Source organism: Phyllostomus discolor, chromosome 6 (assembly GCF_004126475.2).
Source record: "Phyllostomus discolor isolate MPI-MPIP mPhyDis1 chromosome 6, mPhyDis1.pri.v3, whole genome shotgun sequence".
NCBI classification, from domain to species: Eukaryota; Metazoa; Chordata; class Mammalia; order Chiroptera; family Phyllostomidae; genus Phyllostomus; species Phyllostomus discolor.
In genome coordinates, this window is record NC_040908.2 from 90,245,032 (window position 1) to 90,268,898 (window position 23,867).

General features: G+C 36.9%; 1 protein-coding gene and 1 pseudogene across 1 annotated transcript in view; one reads left to right on the top strand and one right to left on the bottom strand.

Annotated features, from left to right (window-relative positions):
- Positions 1-78: 78 nt before the first annotated feature.
- The window catches only part of RAB39A (RAB39A, member RAS oncogene family), a 33,804-nt gene continuing 10,015 nt past the window's right edge, over positions 79-23,867 (bottom strand). The window contains exon 2 of the mRNA XM_028515955.2: positions 79-4,922. Coding sequence (XP_028371756.1) covers positions 4,496-4,922 — 427 coding nt within the window. The 3' untranslated portion in view covers positions 79-4,495. The remainder of the gene's footprint in view (positions 4,923-23,867) is intronic.
- LOC114501055 lies at positions 14,793-14,878 on the top strand (annotated as a pseudogene).

The window sequence follows — 23,867 nt, forward strand, 5'->3', positions numbered from 1 at the left end:
CATTCCAAAATCCCCAAAGCTCTGAAAAACCTAAAATTCTTTTAATAATTCATTTGGCAGCAAAAAAAAATCTGACCTGAACTTACTAGATTTTGTCTTTTCTAATGTGAATATTCATACATGTTGCTGCATATATATTAATATTTGGTTATAGGGTTCTACCCTGTAGTTTACTAGGATATTATGTAATACATAAGAAATTTCAGATGCTTCATTGGTTCTTTTGTGCACTTCATTTGTGAACAGATGCACATGCATTTAATTGCAGTTAAATAGTTGCTTCTGTTTTAAAAAGCACCATGAAAGGTAATGTAACAATCCTATGAAAATCATAGTTCTCATTCTCATTCTGTTTATTCATTATTTAGAATAAAAGAATACTACAAAATAAAAGTAACAACATACTTAAAAAGTTTATACCATATCTTTCTTCCATTGGCTGTCATTCTTTTAAAAAATGACAAGGTATAATTGTAGCAAAACACGTTTTTCCATGAAATAGAATGGAATGTATAAATTAAAACCATGTATATGGAACCCAAATTTAATAGGACTAATTCAACCTAATAACATCGATTAGAAGTCACTGAATGTCACAATGTTTGAGGCACTATTTAAAAAAAACACAAAAAAGGTTCCCAGAGAGATAACAATCAAGAACACTACTTTTTAAAATCTTAAAGAATTTTCTTTTCATTTATTCTATACCATGATTACTTATAGTAAATGAACTAGATAGTTAATGATTGATAGAGATTGTCACAGCTCATTACTCATGTCTACTTTAATTGGTTATTAAGATTATAAAAATACCAAGTATGCAGCAGTAGATTTAGGTTTAGAATAGTTTGTTAGTTATTTTAAGACCATGTGAAGATTGGCTGCTCAGTAAAGTTTAGTGAAAACATTTGGATTTAGAAAGCAGAGATAGCTATTTATCAGCTGTGGAATTTCCAAGAATTAGTTTCTAGTTGGGAATGTATTCTATGTTAAAATATAAAGGATCTAAATTTAAAGCCTTTATAATCTTTTTTTTTTTTCCTTAAAGACAACATGTTTCCTTTGCATTTCCAACTAAATCTCTCCAGGCAGTTACTTGAGAACAAATGGGTTAGCTTATGAAATGGGCCTTTAGTCTTTCAAATTCTTCTCTCTGTCAGACCTAAGGATATTATTCAAACATAGTGCACTTTTTGAAGTCAATGGAAGCTTTGTAATTAATTGAACCAGGGGCAATATAAAACCTGATGAAAACATTCTTAACATGATTTTATTAATCCATAGGTTCATTTTTTTGATGATGTAAAGTTGGATAGACTAGTGAGGTTATCTTAATAATAAAGATGGATTTTGTTGCCATACACACAAAAATCATGGAGTTCTTTGTGGCTTTTTGAAATCTATAGTAAACTCTCAAGTTTCTAGGCTCAAGAAATCTTGTTTACCACTATATATATATATATAAAGACCAGATTTAAAAGCACTCTGATTACATAGTTATTTATTTTAGCTTAAGCTTATTACCATTTAACAAATCATCACATCACCACATGTACTAAAAGTGTTAATGCAACTCAAAATGATCAATAAAATATACTTTAAAAAATGACCAATTTCAGTTAGGGACAAGTTTATCATATAACTGGATAGCTTTTCATTTCTTTTTTAAAAGTGATATTTATTTAAAATGTTTAGTAATTAGCAACATTATTCAGTAGTTTGAAAAATTTTAATTTAAATGGACTTAAATTTAAACTAAATAGATTTTAAATTAAATAATTTCAATTATGTGATTCATGTATGTCTGACTTCTAAGACACTTAGTCAAAATGTTTGCCTCGAATAAATATTTTTACTATTTTGGCATTATTACCCATATGCTCTATAATGATATGTAAGAAAATAGGTTAGCTATTTTATATATATATATCTGGATAAAGATATCTGGCTAAGATTATACACGTTTGGCAACCCCGTATCTCAGATCTTCATGTCATTGTTCATTTTAAAATTGTTTTATCATATATAGCTCCTGTAAAATATCAGAATGATTTAGCCCAATTTTAGTATTTTGTGGATTCAGCTAAAATCACATTTCCCCTTTTCTTCACCACACACACAAACACATACACACCCAACATAGCATGGTAATGGAAAGAACCCTGACCAAGGTGGAAGGAGAACCAGAGTTCTAGGCTTGCTTCTGCTCATGTGTGGCCTTGGTAATTATCAACTTTTGGAGGCCCTGCCTTGTCATTTGTTTTTTCTATTCTTAATTCCATTCTGAATCTTGGAACACATCACACCATTTAGCCCAAATATTAGTCTTAATTAGCATCACAAAGGGTGTCCACTAAACTACACATTTTGTATTTTAGCTGTGTAATTTTATAAGTAGGACAGGTGACTATACTTTAAACTGCTGTTATATAGTCAGTTTTTGAGTTTATGCCATTTTGGGCTGATGGAAAATTGTAATATAAGATACAAAATTTTAACAATAAAAATAGATTATTTCACACTTTGGGGAACAGGTATTTTCTTATCTGGTCAATTATAGTTTGAACTTAAGTGAAATTAATCTAAGGATATTAAGAAAATATTGATAGTATAAATATACAAAAATGTTATTTTTCTCTCTGTATGTGCTATTAAAAATACTTACATGCAGCTTACATGTACAAGTATTTAAAAACATAATTAAATATCTACTTTTAAGATGCACAGAATCTAGATTTAAACATGATTTTGATTCAATTAAGTCTCCCGGGATTTCCCTTTCCATCATTTGCACTTTGGAGGAGCAGAGTTCCAGGATAGGAGGGCATAAGGTGTACATCAAACCAAGAACTCCCTCGGGTCCATGAGAACATGCACCTTTTCTGCTCTCTCTGCAGAATGTGGGAATGCAGGGAAAGAACATGAGAAATCCAAATTCTTATCCACTGTAAATATAATAGTATGCCCATGAGCAGCTGATACCAATCTAACATTTGTATGTTGCTTTCTCTATCTATAAAGCTTTTTCACATGGTTCAATTGATTCTCAAAATAATCCCATAAATGCAGTTATTAGCCTCATTTTACAGATGAGAAAATGGATACTTAGAGAGGTTAAGTGACTTATTTGTGTACAAATGCCAGTACAACAAAGGCAAGCTTAGAACTCAGGTTTTTTTATTTCTCCTTAAATATTCTTCCTACCATACCATTTTGGTTTTCGAACAAAATGAAGCTACCACAGTTTAACAGTAAAAACCTCATGATTCCAAAAAGGCAGCTTCATGGTGCCCCTTTGTGATAGGAATGGTTTACAGAACAGAATAGAAATGTGTGTTGTAAAATATATGACATTATCATCAAACTGTCTTTTCCAGGAGGGAAATTTAACCAGTAAGTTAAAAATTCAGAAACTCAAAAGTCATTTTGTAGCCTTAACTCATTATTTTATCTTTACCTTGACTGATGAGATGTAAAATACAATTTGAATGCTAAATGTATCAAACTTCTAACCTTGTCCAGGAAAATCTTTACTACAATTTTCTTTTATTGGAAATGGGGAAATTTAGAAATTTACTTGGACAAAAAGCTATTACTAAAAACATTCTATATTTACTTATATTGATAATTTTGATAATAGTTCAGGGTAAATTGCATTTAGTTTGAGTAAATTTCATTTACTTCTGTGAGAATGTCAGTATATAAATACATTTGTTTTTCTTGTCTAAATAGGGACAGTATAATATAACATCAAAACATTTGCTGATAAGTGGTCCTTTGCTTTTATTTTTACAAATATTTGCAATAAAATATTTTGCTTGGATACTTACATAGCTTCATAAAACATAAAATATTTTGCTTGGATACTTACATAGCTTCATAAAACATAAAATTTTCAGGAGCAATAAATCAGAGAACAAAAATGAGTATAAAACTTATTTTCTTATGCTCAGGCAAAATTAAGGGAAGACAAATATTTCAGAGAATAGTTAAAAACCTGGTACCTTAAACAAAAAACTGCTCTTTTAGTCTTAGTTGATACCTCTGAAATTGCTTAATTTGTAAGTGAACAGTGCATTTTTAAATCCACTTTACTATTCAATATTAATAAATTAACTCAAGAGAATGTAATTCTTGATAAAATTTTTTCAATCAGACTATATTTGTACAAAAAGCCCATTTCAATCTGTCAAGAAAAATCAGTAATATTGACATATTTGGAAATTAAGTTCACCTATATGCAATAAAGTGAGAACGGGGTAATTTGGTAGTTTCAAGAAAAAGTTGCCTTCTTTGCCTGATATTTTAGCAAAATACTTAATCTTGTAGTGTTACAAGTAAGCATCATGCTCTGAATCAAATACCTTACAAAATAGTGTTAACATGGGTTTAGCACTTTTTTAATAAATGTTTTCATTGTGTCATTTTCCTGGTAATGTTGGTGTTTATCCTGAAATGACATTCAATCTGTTCTTATTCTTTGGCATGTTTGAAGTCAGCAGAAGCACTCTTTCCTGGGTTTCACTGCTTCTTCAGAAGAATGCACAGTATTTGGGACAAAACCACTTTTAACCCCTTCCCAGCCATCCTGAATACAAATCTCTCCCCTTTTGATAAGTTCATATATGTCTCTTGTTAAGATAGTGAAGGATTCCTCAACATTTGTAGCATCTTTTGCTGAGGTTTCTATATACTTCATTCCACAGTCTGCTGACAGTTTTTCAGCTTCTTCTCTTGTGACTTGACGTTGTGAAGCTAAATCACATTTGTGTCCCACTAGCAGAAATACAATCCGAAATGGCTGTACGTGCATTTTTGCTTCTTCTAGCCAATCTTTCACATGTTCAAAAGATCGTCGGTTAGTTATGTCAAATACTAAAAATCCACCAACTGAGTTGCGGTAATAAGATCGAGTTATTGATCTGAAAAATAAATAGAAAAAATGGTTGTAAAAGAACAAGTTGTTCTTATTCCCACTTTTCAAATAATGAAAATTTGAAATATTTCACCATAATAAAATTTGAATATACTTTAATGTGATTTAATTAGAATTTATAAATCAAGTACAAAGTATCTTAAGTGAACAAAAATATTCTGAGACTAATATGCAAGCCAGTTTCAACCACTGAACAAGAAGCTATTTTAGATAGACAAGCACTTACATGGTATATCTTCTCACACTATTTTAGGATTATTTGTTTTTATTTTTTAAATGTCTGAAAGAATAATTGTAGTTCTACAATAATTACTACATCATTGTAGTTTAAAATAGACACACAGAAAGATCTGGTGAAGGGCAGAGGTTGCCAGCAAACTTGCTATCATGTTAATCACAGTTAGAGTCCTATCCTATACTTATTCAAGAAAAAGGAAATTATTTAGATATGGGAGGAGGTATGCTAATGAGTTTTGCCTCTCCAGATCTAGTCTCCACTCCCTGGGCCTCAGGAAGCTGACCCTTTACAGAAAGCTTTCCCAAACACCCTTGCCATCTGGCTTGCAGTGGGGTCCAGCCAATGTGAGGTGCCAGCTGGAGCCTAGAAGAAAGAGAAGATAGGTATTGACACCCCCATGCCCCCACCCCCCACCAGCCTGTGACTTGGCATTGGTTATGTTCCTCTGCTTCTGGCCAAGGTTCCCGTTGGGCAGGCCCACTCCCATGGCTTTCACCAGGTTCTGCCAACTTCATCCTCCTCTCCCGCTCCATCTGTCTTCCCACTGTAGCTATCCCTGAATGCTTCACCATTCTTTGTTGGTGCCCTTGATCTTTCCCACATTTCTGTAAATGGTTACTTCATTAAACTCTTTTCAGTTAACCTTCACTTGTACCATTTGTTTCCTGACTGAATCATGAGGCAAGGTGACAAGGCCATATATTGTTTCATATTTCTTGCCTCTACAATATGTTATTTTCTCTACCTAGAATGTCTTCTCTCCATTTTTGCCTAGCAAACTTGTTTCTCCTTTTCTCCTTCGTGTGTCAGATCAAAAATCATGTATATGAGAAGCCTTCCCTGCCATTGACCTCCCCACCTTCACTTCTCTCAGGTACTCCTCTTATATTCTGTTAGACCTTAGGCACACTGCCATTATGATTATATCAATTTTCATAATGCTCTCATTGGAGGTGCTGGTGGTATGTCTCCCATTAAATTCAAGGCTCCTTGAGGGTCAAATATTTTTCACCTATTTTGTACCTAACAATTGCATAGCCTGGCAAATGATAGATGTCACTTAATATTTGTTATACTGGATTAATTAATTTTATTGGAGGGAAAGCGCTAAAAGTTGTATGAGCCAAAGATAGTATGTATCTCAGTTTCCAAGTTGTCAATGGTTCTGAGCACTGAGATCATCCATAAGCAAACTTGTCTATTACTTGACTGACTTCTACAAAGACTTCATCAAAGGTCTTTGTAGAGGACCAATGGATTATCGGGTCCTCTCAACCTCTGCATACTTTCATCATCCTTATTGCTGAAATTACAATTCAGTTTGTTACCTGATACCATAAGTACCATTTATTGTGGGAATGTGAAGGAAGTATTTCACCTCCCCTTTCTTGCCATTTCTTCTCCTTTCCTGTTTCTCCTCAGAATTTCCACCAGAGATTCTCAAGTGATTATACTTAAATATTTTTTCTCAAGGACTACTGTATTATTTAGCCATTGACAATAAAAATTCACCTCCCACTATCTTTAGCAGGCTACAAATAATGGAGTTCATTTAAGTTGTTGCTTTAAACATTTTTTTGAGGGATAATCAATCTGTTATTGTTCCACTACTCATCTTTATATGTGTGAATTTAGGCAGATGTACAGTGCCTTAAGACAAAATTAAAGCTATGTTATTAGGCTGAAAGTTTTAATTTATTCAGCACCACATCTTCATTAATTTTATTTCCCTTCCTAGTTAATTTACCATTTGTAAGATTTTTAGAAACATGCTTTTGTGGTTGAAAACTCAATGTTGAAATGCTTATATATTAGGCAGAGACATGTCTTACACTCCAGGAATTACCATGTTTTCTAATACCTGGCATTTAATTTTGAAAACATTTAGAATACAGTTGGCAAATAATTCTATAAAGTAAAATACAACAAAGTACGGTATATGCAATTATCCTATACAACAGCCCTTATTGATACATTAGAATAAAGGGTCTCAATATGGCATCTGCCGCTTTCTATGTAATTAGTTGATCTCCAGTTTCTGGGTGCAGTTATGGATATCAGGTTTAAAATTCTGATAAGGTTAGGCTTCAGATTAAGATTTTATTTGTCACAGGGGGTAGGTTTTCCCTACAACAATTGGGAATCCTGCTGTCAATCATTTAGGGCAGTGATTTTCAACCTTTTTCATCTCATGGCACACATAAACTAATTACTAAACTTCTGTGGCATGCCAAAAAATATATTTTTTGCCAATCAGACAAAAAATAGGTATAATTTTGATTCATTCACACTGGACAGCTATTGTTGTGTTGGCTGTTGTCATTTTTTAACTTGACAATCTAAGGGAGAAGAAGTCAGTGCCCCTGACTAAATAGGAAAACATTAGAGAAGAGAGGAGAAATAAAATCATGGATTACAATCTGGTCTCAAGTGTGTTATTGGAGAATTAAGAATTATGAGACTACACTCTGGCACTACTGGTAAGGGGGATGCTGCACCCCCTAAAACCACTGTGATGGTGGTATGAAAGGGAAGGTGAACTATGGAGGACAGGGATCAGGGTTATAAGTTCTTAGTCACATCTTATCTGTCCCATGTGGAAGATCTGGTTTTGATCACATAAACAAACAAAAAACTCTACTGGTTCTTTTTTAAATTGAACAGCAATAAAAAAATAAATAAAAATAAATAAAAATAAAAACTATGTTTAAAGGTAAAATATATATGTATATTTTTATTAGTTTTAGAGGGAGAGGAAGGGAGAAAGAAAAAACATCAATGTGAGAGAGAAACATCGATCGGTTGCTTCTCATACGTGCCTCAACCAGGGATTGAACCCACAGCCTAAGTATGTACCCTGACTGGGAATTGAACTCCCAACCTTTTGGTGTAAGAGATGACACTCCAACCAACTGAGTCACACTGGTCAGGGCCCTACTGATTCTTTTATGCCTAGAAAGCTACACTATTAGCAACTCCTATTCCATTTTCAAAGAGCAGTTTTCTCTCAGAATTGTTTTCTCCTCTTTGCCTTAACTGAGAACAGCTAGTCCCTGAGAACACAGCTTTCCCTGCAGCATCCTCATGTTGTTCATTCTATAGGCTCAGGAGGTAGCTTCTGCATCCCCAATGCCACTTCCAGATAATTATTCTCTTCCAACCCTGATGTAAAATAAATAAATAAATTAATTAATTAAAATCCCCTGTTCCTTTGAGGCTTATGCCATCTGGCTCTATCATTGCTGTCATCTGCCAACTGCTTGGTCATTCTCGATGTACTGAAGACTAGAACTTTGCTTTGTTTCTCTTTCTATCTCAATTCTTGTCATTTTGCTCACTGATTTCAACATCCATTTAACTTTCTGATGTAATCTCTGTTTCTTGACTTCCTCATCTCTAATGAACTTTCCCCTCCATTCTGCCTTTCTCATTCACTTCCTTTTCATCATCAGAAATGTTCACCACCCCCAAAATGAAAATTTTAATTTATTTTTTGATCAAAATCTCACAGCACACCAGCATATTTTTACTTTGATAATTATTTAATTTTACTAAGATTTGTAATCCACTGCCCAACTCTGTGACTTTCTATCCATCAATATCTTGCTGTCTTTACCTCCTCCTATGTCTTAGTTCTATGAAACATAACTACAGTTTTTCTCTTAGAAACATCTCAATTCCCAAGCCCTCTCCTTCTGTCATCTTCATTTGGGAAAACTATATCCAGATCATTCCAGAGTGCAGCTGAATGTTTTTGAGGAAAACCATTCAACCAGATAGGCTGGCATCCCTATGAATTAATAATAACCAATCCCAAATGGACACTCAGCACTGTCAAGGAATACTACTGGTATTAGGAGAAAGTCTTCTCCCTATTTCTTCACATTTAGGTTTCTACAATAAGAAAAAAACAATTTCCATACAACCTTCCTCTCCCCAGAAGAAAAGTGATGGGAACATTTTACTTCTCTTACTAGATTCCTCCAGAGAAGGAAACATGGCTGCTCTGTGTGATTAGAGTCTTTCTCAGGCTGGTGGGAAGAATCACTGTGTTCAAGGATAGTATCCTTGTATAGCATCCTTTTCCTCTCCTTTCCGCTTTCTGAATCCTTATATTGGTTTGCTAATTGTGAGTGGTAGGCAGCTGCCATGTTTATGCTCATCACTGAATACTGAGTGGTCCTTAAGTGTCTGCCACATTGTGGGCACTCAGTGCATTATTAGTGGATGAATGGTTAATTTGATAGGAGCCATGAATACAGCTTTGGGGAAATAGAACAAATGGCGGAGAGAGTTAAGGAAGTTTGAGGGAATAAGATACTAGCAGTGCATAAAAAAAGAAAGGTGCTCATCACTAGGTCACTAAGTTGCTATTAGCATGTCACTGTCAGTGAAGGGTGGATAAATTAAATATACATATATATATATCCTAAATATAGGTCTGTCCAGAAGGTGTCCAGTCATGTAACATGAAAAATAGAGACATCTATTGAAGAAGATACAAGAAACATTGTACATGGGACAATGACACCTCAGTCCCCTTCAAAGCAGGTATGTTGGGACCTCACACAGTTTTCCCAATCACCGTCAGCTGCCCTCTTATTTTTCTGAATCTCATCAACAGTCTGAAATCTCTTCCCTTTCAAAGGTGACTTTAGTTTTGAGAAAACCCAGAAGTCACAGGGCACCACATCTGGGCTACAGGGGGCTGAGTCACCTGAAGGATTTGATGTTTTGCTAAGAGTCTGTAGGAGACATGATGCATGAGTGGGAGCATTGTTGTGATGAACTGCCAACCACCAGTGGCCCATAGCTGCAGCCTTCTGAATCATCTGAATAGTTTCCATGGAGGAGTGTTCAAGCTTAACACAAAATTTGATTTATATTCATTGCTTTCCTTGCTCAGTCATTTTGAATGCAATGGCCACACAATACATGTGCTCGCTTAACAGCATCTACCGTCCCCAGTGACTAGAACAGTGAAGTTGTCATTGTTCATGCATGTGCACTCCAGTACACTCTCCTTGACTGCCAGGTTACATTGATGTTGTGCAAACCATTCTGGTTATATTAACAACAGTTGGACTTTTCCCAGACAGACCTCATTGTATGTCCAATGAAAATATGATAGCCAGTAATCTCTGTGATTTTTCTTTGGTGGAGGATCCCTTAATCCAGAACATGCTGAAAAAACCTCTCCAAAGACAAGTTGTAGTTATCTTATGCCCCCTACCATGAAGAAAGAATCATACTACTTGGTGGACCTCTTTGGGTTTTGGAGGATTTTGTATAAATATTTGGATGTACTTCTGTAACACAGTAAGTGGGAGACCCAAAAGGCTACCACTGGCTTTAATAGAACTGAAAGGAAGGGAAGTCCCTTAAGCTTGTTGAAGCTACAATGCAAGCAGCTTTTTCACTCGGCCCATGGGCCACCAGGTTTGATGGTGCCTGTCTGAAGTGTCTATTGCAGACTGGGATGCTCTATCAAGCTTAGGGAAGGTTTCACTGGACAATTACAGGAGTGGTATTTTGGAGTTAAGCCACGCTCTCTTTGTCAAGAGCAATCTCAATTTTGAGAAATGCAATCTTTCTTTAGTAAGAGATCAAAATGCCTAGCTGTGGAACACCAAGTGATTGTGCAATCTAAATGCTCATCAAGAGCTGTATGTTCTCTGACTCATTAGGTTGGAACTGTGTCATCAAGCAGAAGTCACATATATAGGTAGGAATAGGGGTGCAAGCTCAAGGGACCTAAAGTAACAAAGCTCAAACATCCGTATGCTTACTCCTACAGCACCCTCTCCATGTATGGTCTTATCTGGATGTTCCAATAATTAAGGAGGAAATAATTTCAAGTCTGCCTTATAGATGGCTTAAAATGATATGCTGCCATTGGTCCGCCCCACTCAACTTGAAGGTCAATGGAAAAGAGCAACCCTCCAATTTGTGGAACCTCTCCCAGAGGAAGAGACAGAGAGATGTAGGTAAGAACCTACATCAATTCCTAAGCAGAGGCTGAGGGTTTGGCATGGTGAAAAAAACAAGAATGGAGGACTGATAAAAAAGAGGTATTAGGGAAGAGGTATGTTGAAGGGTCTACAGTATGTGAATACTTGTATCCTATGTGAATTTCACCAAAAAATCCCCATGGAGAAGTTCCTAATGATCAGCAAAACAAAACATTCTGTCCTAAGTTAAGAGTCAGTACACTTTCACCCCAGTTTGGACTCAAAGTAGTCACGGTGGAGAGATGCAGGGTGTGACTGGGCTCAACAGACTTTTTCTTACCTGGACTGTCATTGCTTAATCCCCCATTTCACAGCAGCTACTGACACCTTGGATATGATACTTTACTCTGGGTGGGCCATCATGGAATGGATACTGTAAGACATTGAATCTGGACTCAAATGATACTAGCACCACCATCCACCAACTTATGAAATACCTTGTACAGCCATGGTATCTCATAGTTTGATACAGAGCAAAGACTTCACCTCACAGAGGAAGAGATAGGGAAGTTGGCAGATGCCAGGGAATTCATTGATCTTGTCACTGCCACACAGAGGCACATTGCCCTGTAAAACTGTGGAACGGGTATTAAGATTCAGCTATGCCCATGTTCAGATTTGTTAAATTTTGGCATGATCCTTCAGGATCTATGTTCTAAACCAGTGAGGAACAGAGTAGATGGTATTTTTTCCCAAGACACTGTGGTTTGGGGAACAAGGGGTGAAAGTGGGGTGATGGTGTCTCTCACAATTATACTTAATAAGTCACTAATTTTTTTTGCCCCTAATTCCCATAACTCTAAATTATGCTGATATAAAGGTTTAAGTATGCAAGGGAGAAATGCTTTCACTAGACAACTACATGATGCTTCTACTGAGTTGGCTGAGACTGCCAACTGGCCATCTGGGGATTCTTATGGCAGTGGGTAAACAGGCAAAAAAGAGACAAGGGTTTTGTGGGGACCATACTGGCCTTCTGTGGTTCTTGCTGCCTAGAACTCCTAGGATCTTTTGATTCTTCCCAGCCTGGTCCCTCCAGTTTCCTATCAAGTCTCTGTGCCTCAGTCATGCTTCCAGTTACTTTCATTTTTGATTAAGGTCCTCAGGTTTATTTTGTAGCTAGCAACCAAAGACCCAATTGATACAGTCTGTATATATTTTGTAAGAAAGAATGACACAAAGCAAAGTCACAAATATTTATAAACTTTCAACAGTTTCATTCTTTGTTAAAATTATTGTGCTGGAAAACACACGAGATCCACCCCTCTTAACAATTTTTAACTGTATTGTTAACTATGCACACAAGTTGCAGAGCAGCTCTTTAAAACTTTTCTCATGATGCATGATAAAACTCCATACCTACCAAACACCAGCACATCTCCTTCTCCGCCCTCCCTGTGGCAGCCACTCTTCTATTTTCTGCTTCTATGAGTTTGACTAGATACCTCATATAAGCGGAATTATGCATTCTTTGCCCTTCCTTCTGTGACAGGCTTATTTTACTCAGTATAAGGTCTTCAAGATTCATTCATGTTGAGGAATATTAGAGGATTTCTTTTTTAAAAATGGCTGAATAATATTCAATCATATGTATATACTGCACTTTTATTCATCCACAAAGTTTATTCTTCTATGTACCATATTATTTGGACTATAAGATGCACCCCCCCCCCCCCGACTTGGGAGGAAAAGGGTGGTATGTCTTACAGTCCCAATGTAGCTTACATGGCTCGCTGTGGGGGGTGGGTGCGGTGGAGCAGGGTCACAGGTTATTAAGTATTTTACCACATTTTTTGCTTCAAAATTTTTTTCCCTATTTTCCTCCTCTAAAACTTAGGTGCATCTTATGGACCTAAAACTATGGTATATTTGCTTTATAATGGAAAAAAAATGCTCACCTTGTTTATGTAAACATTTCTAACTGTTTTCCTTTTATTCCTGAAATACACAAAGGATATTGAGAGCACTGATGTTTGCTTACATTTACAATGAGTTACTTAATATATGAGCAATGCAATCAAGTATGAATGATATTCCTTGGCGAATTTGGAATTTTTTTTTACACAAATGACATGATTACTAAGATTCTAATGTTGGGGACTACCCTGCCTGGTCTCAGGAAGCTGTAACCTCCCCCTGACTTAGGCTGAGTGAGAGACCTCTGGACCAGGAGCCACTAAGGAGATAAAACTTATTTCCCTGGCATGAACGCTGCCTGTTCTGTGCCTGACCTCCTAAGCTTGATCAGTTAGTCGATGACGGGTAAGATTTCCCACGGTGGGGGAATCACCTAAGACAGGCATGATCATGAGGAGGCCTTTGGGAAGAGACTCGGGGCTGTGGATATGAAGGGGTGATCGACATCAACCCCTGCCCCCTTGGCTTTGTCAAAGCCTGAGTCCTTGTTCTTAGAAGTGAGAAATCCAAGTCTCCTGGCTGCCTTTGTCTCCTCTGTTGACTTAGGCCTGTGGAAATAGTAGGGATGGTGCAGCCCAGATCAGAAACGGCAGACCTCCGGGGTAATCAGGCCTGGGACATAGAATATACAAGATCCTGTGAGATCTGTTTGCTGGAGGATGTTATTAGATTAGAATTTGAAGGCACAGACAGGAAACCAAAACTAGCCCTTTGAGCCATGTAGTCTTTTCATATGTTAAAACTCTAAGCTCTGCTCAGAATCACAGTGGGGGTTCTGTCTGCACCTTTGTAAGTCACCTACTTCTTTTGATCTTTTCTGCCAGACTGTGAATCCACAAACTAAGTCTGTATTCTTAATAAAAATCTGCTTGGGAATGGAAACAGGGCGCTCCCCACTAGAGAAAGTGGCCGTTCTGTCCCTACTTCCCCACAGGACCTGGTTGTCTCTGTGTATGCTTTTCTCACGTTTCAACGAGCCATCCGCAGTGTTCTGCACTCACTGCAGGCTGCTGAGCACGTGTGATTCTAAAATGTGTAAATGATATCGCAAATTAAACAGTTATCTAGTTTCCTGAAAGGTGTTAAGAAATAGGATGCCATTGTCATATGAAGGACAAAAGTTCATAGGCTATAGAATGTTCAATATTATTTCTATTAGTTATATATAAAATTTTATTTGAATGTGGCAAGATTATATACATCTTATATGCTGTTATTATGAACGTGGTTGGATGTACACAGACCTCTTTAAAAAGCAACAAAACATGGAGCATTTGTGGACTGACTTAGGTAAAATGAACCAGATGTTCCATCCTGGAAATGCCCTTCTTGTGGCTTTGCCAATTGTAAAATAGGCACTTAGAGGATAGGAGTACTTTGATGCCAAACGCTGTTGGCAGCAAGCACCCAACAAAGCATTAGTCTTGTGAGAGCCTCTGTTCATCATGACATTACACTCCTGCCTCCATTTTAGGAGCAGTCATTGTACTTTATTTAACTGTGTCAGTTGCCTTGTGATCTGGACCTTTCGAACTGCTTTCACAAGACTAAACAAGTCTCACTGTTCTTTTTATTAGTACTGATGTTAATAGTCCCTGCACTTGCTTAAGATTCGGAAACTGGAAGCTTATAACTTATATTTTTCTTTATACATACAAACATTAAAATTCATTTTCTTTTATAATTCCATAAGACTATACTTTCAGGGATCATTTCTATAGTTCGTTACTATAATTCCAAGGTCTTTTCATTATGAACCAAGTCTGTGGCTGTGGGAACTATATATAACACTGATAAGACCTAATGGGCCATATTCTCTCTTTGAACATGTGAATTTATTCCCTTGTAATACCACCTTGTATTTTCCTTTTATGAAAGATCATCATTTTATGATATTGAGGCCCTCTTGTCATCCTTGGCATGCTCTATTCATCTTTTGTCCTCTATTTTCCTCTGTAGCAATTACACATTCCGATATCCTATGTAGTTTTTTCTAGTTTGTCTCTGGTCATAGATTTTCTCTCCCTATTAAAAGATAAGTTCCATGAGAGCAAAGATTTTTGTCAGTTCATTTGAAATGCTGCATCCCTAAGTGTCTAAAACAGGCTGGGCACACATGAGTCCTACCCGTATTTGTATATGAAGAAAGAGCCAGATTAATAAGTTCAGATTTTCTCAGATCATGCCCAGCCAGCATGTGAATGCTAAGCAAATGGGAGAATAACAGAGAGAAAAAAAAATCCTTATCTCCTTTTCATATTTATAGTAAGGATCTGTAAAGTCAAAAGGAGAAAAATAAGCTGAAGAATTACAAACACCATAAGCATGTAAGTGAAGTAATCTACATTTTCTAAAAAACTACTCTATTTAAATTAGAAGTAATTAGTAATTCAAACTGTTCTTTGCAGTAGATTCTGGAAGGCAAACAAGTTTGTATGAAAATCAAAATAATTTATATAGAAAGTAGTGACAAATGTTTCTAGCTTCATTAATTGCCGAGAAGGTGATTATGAAAGGTTGTTTATTTTCCATCTGATATTTTACCAGAAAGTATAATAACAGACTTTACTTATCCCAATGCTTCCTGGCATGCTTTTGCAGAACAAAGATGAGACAATGACCAGCTTCTCATGGTTATTTTATTTTCCATATAACATATGTGATCTAACATCATTAAAGAATATTTTTTTCCTTGGGTTATAATTCTCCAACCATTTTTGTGATTTCTGTCTGTTCTCATATGACTTCCTCTAGACTGTTTTGTCCCATTTGCTTAAGTATATCTGTCTACATCTCAGAATTTATAACTGATGTTTATACTTTCCTCATTTCTCTCTATCTCTGAAATTTGGCAGTTTTGCCCTGGCCAGTGTGGCTCATTTGGTTGGAGCATGGGCCCACAAACCAAATGGTGGTGGGTTAGATTTCTGGTCAGGGCACAAACCCAGGTTGTGGGTTCAATCCCTGGTCAGGGCACATACAAGAAGGCAACCAATCAATGTATCTCTCTCACATCAGTGTCTCTCTCTCTCTCTCTCTCTCTCTCTCTTCCTCTCTCTCCAAAGGCAATAAAAAAAATGTGCTTGGTGAGGATAAAACAAATTATGTAGCTTTTATTATCATCTTTTTTTCTTTTATGTTCTTTTCTTTCTTTCTCTAATTTAGTGTTTTTATCAAATTTACATGTGCACACTTACCACACATTCTTACTCTTCCCATTCCCCCAACTTGCCAGTATCACAGAATCATAATTTTAGAAAGATCATTTTTAACACTTGTGTTATTCTGACCATGTAGATTTTTTTCATCACTGAGCCTTGGGGTAGTCTATGACTTCTTTTCTTTAGAGTTAATAATTATCCTTCATATTATCTTTCAAGATAGACTAGGTTATGGGCAGTAACAACCTACCTCTCAACAGGAAGACTGTTAAAGAATCTGGGCTGTATTTTAAAACCATCACATGAGACTTCTGCTCAGATCCACTGGCCACAGTTTGTCATATGCTTCTGCTAAATGCAAAAGGAAGAGAAATTTATTCTTCTCATGTGTCCAGAAGAGGTATCAAATATGAGTGTGCACTAGGTCTCTACCACATTTTTTTCTTCCTTCCTTTCTTTTGCTAAGTTTTCTGTGGAGTTTTCAATAACCCAACCCCAAACTCTCTACCAGTCATCTTCTTTTAAGATGTTCATTCCCATTAGCTTTTCTGCCAATTTCCTCTTTCTGAAGAGTTCTCTCCTACAACCTTTTGCTTCAATCTGGCCTTGGTATCTGCAGCAGAGAGATCATCCTAGGATCTCTCTTCACCATCTTTCTATGTATTTAGCTTTGCCTTTCTTCACAGGTAGTTCCTCTTCATTCCTCTTACTCCCTTATTGGTATATGTGTATATGTAGCACTTCCTCCAGTAGCTATCTAAAAAGGATTCATGAAGTAATATTTTGAAATCTTTCAAGTTTGAAAAGATTTCAAACAAGATTTCTGCTCTCACAACTGAATGATAGTTTGTTAGATACAGAATTCCTTCAGAATTTTGAAGTCATTTTTCCATTGTCTTCTAGCTTCAACTACTTTAGGGAAGTCTGAGGACAATCTGATTCCTAATCTTTTTAAAAAAATTTAAATAAGTTTTTATTTTACAATTACAGTTGACATACAATATTATATTTATTTCAGGTGTACATCCCAGTAATTAGATATTATATAACCTATTAAGTGATCATTTTGATAAATCTGCTACTCATCTGACACTACACAGAATATTACTGACTATATGTGCTATACTGTATTTTGCATCCCCATGACTATTCCATAACAACAAATTTGTACTTCATAATCCCTTTTCTTTTTCACCACCCCCCACTTCCTCCTTTTCATCTGGCAGCTGACAAAGTGTTCTCTGTACCTATGAATTTGTTTTTGTTGTATTTTTGTTTATTTTGTTTTTTACATTCAATTGCTAACACATATGAATTTATTACCATTTTATTATTTGTATTTTTTATTTTTTATTTTTTTAAAGATTTTATTCATTTATTTTTAGAGAGGGAAGGGAGAGAGAAGGAGAGAGAGAGAGAGAGAGAGAGAAACATTAATGTGCGGCTGCTGAGGGCCGTGGCCTGCAACCCAGGTTTGTGGCCTGACTGGGAATCGAACCTGCGACACTTTGGTTCACAGCCCGCGCTCAATCCACTGAACCATGTTCTTTTTTAATGCTGTTAAGTTCTCACTAAAATCAACTACTCTTATCCTAAGTACATTCAGCAGCCTTATAATCAGTGTTTTGAACTCTGTATCTAGTAGATTGCTTATCTCCATTTTGTTTAGTGCTTTTTCTAGAGTTTTGTTCTGTTCTTTTGTTTGGGACATATTTCTTTGTCTCCTCATTTTGGCTGCCTCCCTGTTTGTTTCTATGTGTTAGGAAGAGCTGCTACATCTCCTGGGCTTGGTAGAGTGGCCTAATGTAGTAGGTGTCCTGTAGGATCTAGTGGCACAGACGCCCCAGTCACCCAAGCTGGGCACTCCAGGTTCACCCACCCCATCCACATGTGCCATGTACACCCTTTGTTGTAGTTAAGCTTTGATGATTGTTGGCATGTCAATGGGAGGGATTTATCCCCAGGCTGATAGGCAATAGGGACTGGCTGTGAACAGTGACTACTGTGGAGGGTCAGTTGAGCAAGCACCCAACCCACAGACCAGGACTTTCTTCAGTGGGGTTCTGATGCCTGCTGAGTCTGCCTTTGAGTGTGTCGTTTGTGGAAGTTGTTGGGTGGTGCTTCCATGTGGTCTGAAACTGTCCACTAGGTGTACTGGCTCTGGGGCTTCCTGGGAGACATAGGCCAAAGTCAGCCACTGTCTCTGTTCTGCAAAGAGCCACCAGGCATGAGCCTACAAAGCAATCTGCAAATGGCTGCTACTAGTGCTGGGCTTGGAGGTGCCCAGATGAGGCCAAGCTGTGTAAAAAGGCTGACTGCTGCTACTGCTGGGCCTGTGGCCACTTAGCAAGAGGTATGGGGCACACTGAGGCTGCTGGTTTCAGATTTGGGGAAAGTCTGAAGTATGAGCTGCAACAGTCCATTTGTATGGAAAAGCCACTGGAAACTGCTTGGATTGGCCTGCAAGTTGGGTGGGGCAGGGTCTCAGGGAATCACCAGGGAATGGTGAATGGTGTGAATGGTGTGAGCCAGCGATCAAGACTTAGATCTGGCTCCTGCCTGATGGCTCTTTGGAGGGCTTTGGAGGGCAGAAAAGAAACAATGGCCTCTGACAGAACTGTTATCTAGCGGAAAGCTGTCCCTTCAGCTCTCATCCTGATGCCAGACAATTCCATTTCTCCCCACATGCCCCTGTTGCCTTTGGAGCTGCTGCCACAGTGCTAGAGCTCATAGTGAGTGAGTCAGAGTATGTGTGTGTGGGCCCTTTAAGAGGAACTGTCTGGGCTCCAGAAGCCCTCTGCCTCATTCAGCCACAATCTTTGCTGGTTTTTATAGCCAGAAGTTATGGGGACTTCTCTTCCTGACACTGGATCCCTGGTGTGGGATCCTGCTCCTCAGAGGAGCTTCCACAGCAGATATACTCCTCCCAATTTTTATTTGCCACACGTGAGTGTGGGACCAGCCTGTTCTGGGGCTCCACAGCTCCTATCAGTCTCAGTGTGGCTTTTTCTTTAAATCACTACTTGTAGGAATTTCATTCAGCTAAGTTTTACAGTTCTGAATGATGGTTGTTCTGTAGTATAGTTGTAATTTTGATATCCCTGATCTTTTTTCTATGTGACCTTTTATCCCCTTCTGAAAGTTTGTAGGATCTTCTCTGTGGCCCCAGTGTTCTCAAATTTCATGACAATGTGCCTTAGAATGTGTCTGCTTTGATCTATTGTACTGGGCCTTAACAATCTAAAAACTCAGTCTCTAAATCTTGAAAAATTGTTTTGAATTGCTTCCCTGATGATCTCTCCTCTCGTTTTATCTTTTTGTAGTGCCAGTTATTTGTGTATTGAACTGTTGGATTAGTCCTCTAATTTTTAATAAAAATTTTTTCCTATTTTCTAAGTTTTTGCCCTTTTGCCCTACTTTTTGAGGAATTTCCTCAACTTTATATTAAGTGTTTTATATTTTCTACTGTGCTCCCAAAGGGTCTTTTGTTTTCAGAATATTCTCTTAAAAAAAATAGTATACTGTTTTTCTTTTATGATTACAGTATTTTCCTATTACCTCTCTGAAGAAATTAAAAATAGTTTTGTTTGTTTGTATCAACGTTCCTTTCTCCCTTATTAAGCTGTTTCTCCAGTTGCTTTTGGTCTGTTTATTTTGGTCTCTAGATTTCATATTAAAAGAAATGTTCATAATTGAGACTAAACTCCACTGTAAAATGATCAGATTGGATTACTTAATTGAGGAAACTGTAATGTTGCTATCATAAGTCTTTTGTCTTGGTCTGGTAAGATTTTTCAGAAATGATCTCACCATGTCCTGTTTTAAGGGTGAAGGCCTGACTGGCAGCATTCTGGGAGCTGAGTGGCAGAAAGGACTACACAGTCTTAACCCCCAACATACATACATGTACTGAAAGTCCTTACTTTTTTGTCTTTGTTTTATTCTTTTTCCCCCTTTTTATTGGGGGTGATACTGTTTAACAAAATTATATAGGTTTCAGGTACACAATTTTCAATGCATCATCTATACATTGTATTGTGTGTTTACCACCCCAAGGCAAGTCTCCATCTATTCTTCATTTATTGGTCCTACCAGTGTGACCCTTCACCCAGGCCCACTGTTCCAATGTGCACTGGCTTTGTAGACTTTCACACCATGTCTGTGTTCCAAGTCATGACTGGTTTTTCCTTCCTATTCCTTTTCCATTCTCTGCCTCATTTTCTCAGAATCTGAAGGTACTTTGGTTTATTTTTTTTTGTTTGGGTGTGTGTAAAATTTCCTTTGTAGAACATGCATATAGCCTTAAAGGCAACATTCTGACAGTAAGGCAATGCACAGAAAAAAATATACAGTATTCAGACATGACTACAAATAAATAGCTCATATAGATGAAGTTACCATAAATGTAACATTATTTCTAACAAATCAAAACTATAATAGAAAGTAAAAGTAGGGGTCCCTACAATTAGGGATAAGAAATGCTGGTTCCAGGAAATAGAACTCTTTTATTCTTACTTTTTCTAAAAAACAAAGAAAAATGGGAAAGCCCCAAAATACCCAAAATGAGCTTTACCTACTTAGCAATTTTGCCTACTGCTGGACCAGGCCCTTTAGACATTTAGCGTACACTATTTAGTTTACTTCAGGGTGTGTATTGCAATCCAGCATTGAGGCATTGTCTACATATGCTAAATCAATGAATTTATTGAAGAAAAAAATAAAAAAAAAACAATTACAGGTTTTTCAAATTACTGGTAAGTTTCTTGACTGTACTGATTATAAAATCACTCAAAATGGTCTGAATTGCCTGAGTGGACAGTGAAAATCTTTATAAGTACATTTGGCTATATGAGTCATCTTTCCACATTCTGTCTCACTTGTTAGAAATTATGCTGGCTTCTTACATATCATTTTACTCTGAAACACCACATAACAGACACTTTTGGGGATGACTGCTCACTTCCTTCTTCTGTGAATTTCTCCTTCCCAAAAGTCAGACCATCACAGATTAATTTGCATTGTATCTGTACATATGTACATAATACATACCCAATGTATTTATATTATAGTAGATTTGTATTATATGTAAGTACATCTTAATAACTAACTGTGGGGAAGCTGATTCACTGGTCATTCAAGTAGCCAATGAGATATTTTCATTCAAGAAATTGAATAAAAGGCTCAGAGATTGAAAGAATTTGTAGCCAACAAAGTTGGAAAATGAAAATAAACTAAAAGGAAGGTCCACAAACTCTTGTTGTTGGAGTTTCTATGTTTTCAGACACCTGTGTAATCAGTTTTTGTTTTTCATAAGATTTGTATTATTTAATAATTTATTTCTTATTATCTAAACTAATTTGGCTAGTCTCTGGCCAATGTGGCTCAGTTGGTTGAAGTGTTGTGGTGTAACCAAAAGGCTGAGGGTTCAATTCTGGCCAGGGCACATACTTAGGTTGTTTGATTCCCTGTCTGGGCGTAGGTGCACATGACCCCCTGGTTCATCAGATGCTGATGATCCCTGGTCTGAGGACCTGGGGGCCCATCCTTGGTCTGCACATGTTTGGGAGGCAACCAATTAATGCTTCTCTCTTGCATAGATATTTCTCTCTTAAAGCGATGAAAGACAAAGTCCTTGGATAAGGATAGAATAAAATAAAATAATTTGGCTAGATTTCTGTTACATATTACAACTTAATTTTAACCAAGACATTGTATTATCTGGTTTCTCAATATAAAAATATAGCCTAGCTTTTTATTGTTTCTAATAACTTGGAGCTACAGTAGACGGCAATGATCATGGTATTTAATTGTGACAATCTTTACTTTGTTAACTATGCAATTATGAACACACCAATCCAGGATCAGAAAATCTTTTTTAATATTGAAGACTGTGAAGAGCTATAGTAAAGAGGGTAGGCATCAAATGTGGTCCCTTTAAACAAAACACATAAAACTGTTCAGTGTAGGCATTTTAAAAGGTCTCTTAAGGAGAAATATAAAATGTTCACATTGCTTATTTTTAAAAACAAGAGCAGAAAACATAAAGTAAACCACATTTAAACATTAACTTCATATTTTGAGTCAGTAGAGTAAAAAACAGACACAGGGGACCAAAGAGATAAATAAGGGGAGATACACTAAAAAGAAAATGCAAGTATGAGACACATTAAAATTAAAAGGAGAGAAAAAGACTGAAAGGAAACTGTGAGTAGAAACAGACAAGGGAAAAACTAAAATAAGGTGAAGGGCAGGTAACACACATGTGGAAGAGAAAGATACACAGAAGAGCAGCTAAAGAAAAAAAGAAGCAGGCAGAGGACGAGGGTGAGAGAGAAGCCTAGCATACTTAGTAGAATTATTGGCCAACCTGAGATTTTTTTGTGGGGTTATGGGGGAGGCTGTACTGTATTTATCACTTACTGCTTAAAACCCTTTGCTAAGCTAGGTTTTCTGGGTAACTTATAATGTCTGCAGGTCTTCCACAGCTCCAAACCTCCAAAGCTAGTGGTTCTGCTCAAAAAAAATGTGACTAAAGCAACTCATTAAGGCAGTGTTTCTCAAATTATACTCCTTAGAACACCAGTGATCGTAGATTTCCTTGTTTCAAAAATTGTCCCTCAAATTTTGAAAGGTAGTTTAATCAAAGTTAAACAGATCTTGCCACAGTACTTCTTAAAGCCTCAATGATATACATTTCTAAGACAGTACTATATGGAATACAGGGATTTCCAAACTTATTTGATCACAGAATTCATTTTTTAAAGAAGATTTTATTTATTTATTTTTAAAGACAGGATAAGGGAGGGAGAAATGGGGAGGGAATCATCAATGTCAGAGAGAAATATCAATCACTTGCCTCTTGCATGCACCCCAACTGGGGAGCAAACCTAAAACCCAAGCATGTGCCCTGACCAGAATAAAACCACAGACCTTTTGCTTTGCAGGACAATGCCTAACCAACTGAGCCACACCATTCAGGGCACAGAGCCCATCTTTTAAAATGAGTCCGAAGGGATGAGTGTTCAACAGAACATGCTTTGAGAAGCACTGCATTAGGAGGACATTATTTTCTGAGCGTTATTACCAGTAGCTATAAATATAACACCTCAAAGGTCAGACAATATGAAAGGAAAAAGGAAAGGCCAAACCTGGTTTGAAGCCTCGAAGTTTCCTATTCCCTATAGCCAACATATCTAGTATTTATCTCATTTTATTTTCACATTGCCCTAAATGTGTTTGAATCACACTATCTGATATCAAACTATACTACAAGGCCGTGGTAATCAAACCAGCATGGTATTGGCCCTGGCAAGTGTGGCTCAGTGCTAGTCTATGAACCAAAGGGTCACTGGTTTGATTCCCAGTCACAGCACATGCCTGGGTTATAGGCCAGGTCCCCAGCAGGGGGTGCACGAGAGGCAACCACACACTGATGTCTCTCCCTCTTCCTTCCTTCCCTTCCCCTTTCTTTAAAAATAAATAAATAAAATCTTTAAAAAATACCAAAACAACATGGTATTGGCATAAAAACAGACATATAGATCAATGCACAGTAATGAACTCATGTTTATATGATCAATTAATATTTGATAAAGGAAGCAAAA